This window comes from Narcine bancroftii, chromosome 2, assembly GCF_036971445.1.
Source record: "Narcine bancroftii isolate sNarBan1 chromosome 2, sNarBan1.hap1, whole genome shotgun sequence".
Lineage (NCBI taxonomy): Eukaryota > Metazoa > Chordata > Chondrichthyes > Torpediniformes > Narcinidae > Narcine > Narcine bancroftii.
Window position 1 is genome coordinate 340,876,845 of NC_091470.1, and position 6,000 is coordinate 340,882,844.

At 38.4% G+C, this 6,000-nt stretch overlaps 1 protein-coding gene across 5 annotated transcripts in view; it reads left to right on the forward strand.

The window, feature by feature from the left end:
• The window catches only part of phf20l1 (PHD finger protein 20 like 1), a 144,346-nt gene extending 141,023 nt beyond the window's left edge, over positions 1-3,323 (forward strand). For 4 of the 5 annotated variants that reach the window (XM_069922217.1, XM_069922216.1, XM_069922218.1 and 1 more), the window contains 3 exons: positions 390-741; positions 2,250-2,427; positions 3,112-3,321. In XM_069922217.1, the coding sequence (XP_069778318.1) occupies positions 390-741; positions 2,250-2,427; positions 3,112-3,254 (673 nt within the window). In that variant the 3' untranslated portion in view covers positions 3,255-3,321. Of the gene's footprint in view, positions 1-389; positions 742-2,249; positions 2,428-3,111 lie in introns of all 5 variants that reach the window. The other variant, XM_069922220.1, reaches the window with a different exon arrangement.
• The last annotated feature ends 2,677 nt before the right edge of the window (positions 3,324-6,000 follow it).

Genomic DNA, 6,000 nt, shown 5'->3' on the forward strand with positions numbered 1-6,000 from the left:
CATTCTTCCATACTCCAGGAATAAAGTCCTACCTAACCTGTTGAACCTGGTTTGAGTTTTTGAACTGTAAGAATGGATTATGTTGAAAAGTTCCATTTGACATGTGCACTCCCTTATGTAGCATGAAAATAATTCCATTCTATTGTCTATCAAAGTCCCCTTTGACACAATTGAGCAGTCCCAAATAAAGTATATCTTTCATGCACGCACTCTTTTGGCAGGCAGGGAAATGAATTCAGGATTGAACAGTTTAAGGCAATGCTTCGATATCTTGATATTGCAATTCAACAGGCTGCACCAATGAAATACATAAAATATCTTATCTTAGAGATGACAGTCTTCTTATACTTTTAGATAATTGAAATAATCTAGCATCTTTCCACCTCAAGGAGCAGAAAGCACCCTGATCTACATCTTTTGGCCCAGTCTTGCATCAAATCTACACAAGACCAAACGGCTGGAAAAAAGATCAAGGAATGTACAGACAGTCCCAAGCAACCTGAAAAAGTCTGCCATAATCAGAATTGTAAAGGAAGATCTAAACTCAGCCAGAAAATAGAGGGAACCTACATCACCAACGAGCACAGCTACCAGAAGCCTCAGAGCTTCAGCCAAGAACAGAAGACTACTATAGACCAGAGTTCAGAGGATGAGGAAACCTGTAGGTCAGATGATCAGAGATCTTTATTCAAAAGGACTGAGTGGCATATAGTACAGAAAGCAGATGATTCATCTGAACAGGTATAGTTTTACATTCCTTTTTTTAATTAACATGATAATACTTACTCACTGTCCTTTAGCTTTTTCAATAAGGATTTTAAATTGGTTCTAGGTTATCTTCAGAACTGAAAGGGATCATTTTTGAAAGAGATTTTGTATATCACACTTAACACAATTGCTACAACAGGCAACAACCTGAATTTATGAAGTGCTCTTCTGTAATAAAAAAAATGCGAGACAATTTATAGAATTGTAATCAGATAATAATAGATAAAGAAAGAGAGATAGAGAGAAAGATTGATGTGCCTATCGAAGAGTCTTAAAAGGCCACACTGTAACAGCCTTCACCATCACCCCGGCGATGCATTCCAGTCACCCACCACTCTGTTTTTTTTTTAAATAAGATACCTCTGACATCTCCACTAAACTTTCCTTCATTCTCCTTGAACAGGTGTCCTCTGGTGTTTGCCATTGTCATCCCATGATAAAAATGCTGACTGCCCATCTTATCTATGCACCTCATAATCTTGTATATCTCTTATTAAGTCATCTCTCATCCTTTCTCATTCCAAAGAGAAAAGCTATAGTTCTATCAACTTCATAAAACTTTTGCTTCAAAAACATTTTCTCTAATTCAGTCAACATCCTGGTAAATTTCCTCTCTATCCTCTCTAAAGCTTCTACATCCTTCCTGTAAAGAGGCTACCAGAACTGAACACAATGCTCCAACTGTAGTCTAATTAGAGTTTTATAGACTTGCAATGTTACCACACAAGTAATGAAGGCCAGCACACCATATGCCTTTTTAATCACTTTTATGGTAACCTTGAGGGATCTTTGGATTTGGACCCAAGAACCCTCTGTTTCTCTAACCTATTAAGACTCTTAACATAAAGCATGTACTCTGCCTTCAAGTTTGACTTTCCTAAGTGTGAAACTTCACACTTATCTGGATTGAGCCTCATCTGCAATTTATCCACCCAACTCTGCACCGATCTAAATGCTGTTGTAAACCTACGACAACTTTCTACGCCTTCCACAACACCTCCAATCGTTGTGTCATCTGCAAACTAATTGATCCACCAATCGTCTTCTTTGTCTAAGCCATTTATAAAAATCACAAAGAACAGAGGTCCCACAACAGATCCTTAAAGAACGCCTCTAGTCACCAACTTCCAGGCAGAATTTGTTCCATTTACCACTGCCCTCTGCCTTCTGCGGACAAGCCAGTTCTGAATCCAAGCATTTGAATCATATCAATTTGTTTCCCCCACTTTAATCCAAGCCATTTTACCCAGCCCTCCAAAGACTGAGTTAAGTAATGATGAGACAGATCTTCAATTCCCTGATAAAAAACCTTTAAAGTGTGCTAAGTTTAAATTCAGATAGCTGGTTATTATTTTAGCAATTAACTCAGTTGAAGTGATTTGATTCACTCTGCTCCTCTTCTCAGTGATTTTTTAAATAGAATAAAGATCCTCTTATATTGGGCTTTGCTACATATTTTTTTTGTATTGTGTTGAAAACAGGCAGATACTGACTTTAAAGAAACAGCTATGATTTCAAATAATGGTAGTTGTGACAGGATGGTGGAAGATGAAGACATGAATCAACAATTTCCATGGCAGATGAACCTTTTGACTCACATTAAGGCTGTGCAAAATGAAGTGAATACTAGAATGGATCTCATTGAGAAAGAGCTGGATGGTAAGACCAGTGATTATTCTACTACCCGTGTTCCTTTCCGGCGAGCTTCTAACAAATATTTTACCCAATCTTCACCATCATGGTCCAGTTCACAAAAAATGGTTTGTGTGCTCATGTTTTGTCAATGTTTCTGTAATTGGTAAAACTTGTTAACGTATTTGATCGGGCAGATGCAGAAAAAACTTCTTTCCCCTGGTCCAAGAAGCTTGAATGAAGGTTAACATCATCTTTAAATTAAAGGTAGAAAGTTTTTGAGCACAGAGAGAACACGATAGAAGGGTTGAACAGTCAGTTTCTGTCCTGAAACTGTTGGTTAATTGTTTCCTCTCACATGTGATTCAGGTTAAATACTCTTCACCCCAAAAGATCAGAAATATGTTTGTTTCTATCTGGTGTGTTGGCTTCGTTGATCAACCTGCAAAAGATACTATTGTTGCCCTAGCTACAAAATCTTTTTTTTTAATTTTCCTTGTAAAATTTTGATATCCAGCACTTCCAGCTGGGATGATAATTTCCTCCTTATGTGATAATATTGATGTAAAACTCTAACATCAAAATGACTGTAAAACATTTAGCAGACTAATTGTGAGCGAAATTAATGGTGCCTGTTTGTATCTGTGATTCTAGTGAACTTGTGATTTTTTTTTCCAATTTATGTTTGTTTCTTGTTGTGCTTTCTTCCAGTTCTGGAAAGCTGGCTGGATTTTTCTGGGGAACTTGAACCACTGGAGCCACTTGCACGACTTCCGCAGCTAAAACGCCACATTAAACAACTCCTGACAGACCTAGGAAAGGTGCAGCAAATGGCATCCTGCTGCTCTGTCTAAGAGGAAAATGATTGATGGAGGGGCCGCATTATCTTTAACAGATGTAATTGAATGTGGCCAAGTGGGTGGCGGGGGCGGGGGGGGGGGGGGGGGTGGAAATGATAGCAAAAGAATGGAGCAGCAGGCTGAAAATCACAGCTTAGAAGCAGGGAGGGGCTAATCCTACAACTTGTATGTAAAAGGACAAATCCTACCAGCAAGTTTGGAGAAATAAGAGACTCAACATGAACAAAATGTACCTTTAGTTGTCCTTCATCAACAAGCTTAAGTTGCCCTTAATTTCATTCACAGCATAAAGTGACCCCATAATGTTGTGTCACCAATGCATATAGTTCAGGGAGAATCAAAATCACCGATCAACTGTTCATATACTCTTTCATCACCTCTTGTGGATTCCTTGGAAAGAGTTGTGGAATTACCTTTTAGGTGCTCAGTCAGCAAACAAAGAGAATCAACAGCAATTTTTACCACAGATGCTAGAAACAAATCAGATTTGCTGCTCAGGTCAGGTCCTGGAAACAATGAACTTTCCCTGTCGACAGCTGAATTGTCTGACGACAATGCAATAATGTAGAGGTGAGAAGATTTGGGAGCCAAGTTGAGAAGGTTTTGCATCATTGAGGTAATGTTCTTTATGTTCATTGTGATGCATTGACTTAACGCGGGTTCAGCGCACTGACTGCAGGATTAATTGAGAAAGGAGTCATGATTCACAACTGGCTCATGTGCAGTTCCCAGTGGTCAAACCTTGACACCTCTGACTTCTCCTATCATCCTGTTATTTAAAAAGAAAAGTAAAACAAATATTTGCAGTTTGTGACCAGAAAAAGATGAAATATTTTGGATTTTCCAGCTTTTTAAGAATAAAGGATAGAAGGAAGAAATAGTTTTGAGGATCTCATTCATGAATTATCTGGTGAATCCATTGAGTTCACCACTAGTATGTACCAACTTTAATGAAAGTATGTTTATACCCTCATTATACCTGGTGTAGTGAGAAGGGTTCTTTCGTGAGTAGTCCAGGAAGGTAACTAACATGGATACAGCTGAACAAAGTTCTAGAGCAAGAACAACAGTTACTGAGTGTAGTGTCACAGTGAAAAGATCAATTAGTGCACAGCAAAAGTCGCATGATATCACTGTTGAGAACTTGATTGGTGAAGAACCTAATGTCTGTAGGGAGGAAACTCTCTTCAAGCCTGTTGGCGTGCAATTTCACTCGAGCCATTTTCCCAATGGGAGGAGGGAGAAGACAGTGTGTTCAGGATGGGATGGGTCCCTCAATACATTGCCTGCCTTTCCTAGGCTGCAAGAGGGGTAGATGGAGTTGTCAAGGGAGGTTTGTGAAAGGTTCTGAGCTGCATTTCCCTCTTTCTGCAGTTTTGGTGGAGCAGCTCCCATACCACACTGCTGTACCTATAGCAGTTTAAGAGAAATAGAGACATGCTGAGGCTCCTGAGGAAATAGAGGCATTGGCGTGGTTTCTTGACTGTTGTATTGATATCATTAGTCCAGTTCTGGTCACTGGAAAGGTTAATTCACAAGAACCTGAAGCTATCTACTGACTCCATTTTAGTACAATTAATGTGGACAGGGGAAAGGGATGTATGCCTTCCTTTCACCCCTCCTGAAGTCTGTGATTGGCTCCTTTGTCTTACTGATGTTGAGAGAGAGAGAGATTGTTATTTTAACATGACCCTTCACTCTCAGATTCCTTCCTGCACTCTGCCTTATTGTTATTGGATATTCAACCTGCGACAGTGGTGTTATCAATGCAGCTAAATTTGGAACAGTATTTAGTTACACAGTCAATAGTGTAAGGGAGCTGAGTACACGTCTTGCAGGACACTGGATTGAGTGTGATTGTGGAGATGTACAAACAGAATTAGATTTTATTCTGTGCAGTGACTTCAACATTTTGCATTTGCGACAGTGATCTGAAAATTAGTTCATAAAGCTCCATGAAACCCAAAGATTTGAGCTCCTCTGTTAAGATGTTGTACAGTATAATATGATGATATATATCTATATATCTATATATATAGATATATATCAGCATATATATCTATATATATCTATATAGATATATAGATATATATCAGCATACTGTGCAGAGCCTAAATTGAGATATTAGTTTGTCAATACACCACCTATATGCTCAGTTAATTTGGGAAGTTCCATCAACCTATATATAGCAAAAGTTCACGCTGTCTTTTGAACCCGAGCACTACGCACAAACAGACTAGAGAAATGTAAAGCAAATTATTTTGTCCAATAGATATTCTGCTGTTCTTTCACTCCGCCAGAAAAAAAGATTCAAATTGGTGCTTAAAGAGGAGTGAAGTATGTATATTCAATTGAGAGTTGTGGGCAGTGTACTGAATGTGATGGATGGTGGGGAGTTGTAGGAACAGTTCATTGGTACCAGTGCCTGCAATCCTATTCTGTTCACCAGTTTGCAGATTTATTAAAATACATATATGAAATTTAATGTCAAAACAAATAGAATCAGTTTGTAAACCGTTGCTGTGGTGGAGGGGCTCACTATTTTTTTTTTACTTGCCCAAAAAAAGCTGCTGTTGTTCAAAAACATGAAGTGTAACAAAAAATTGTGTGCCAGGCAAATATATTTGCTATAGAATGTATGTGGACTCTAAATGTATATCTCAAAAAAAAGTGTATATTTGGCTTATGTGTATAAAATTCTTGAAGTTAAAGTTCCCTTTTTTCATTTCATTTCTGTCTA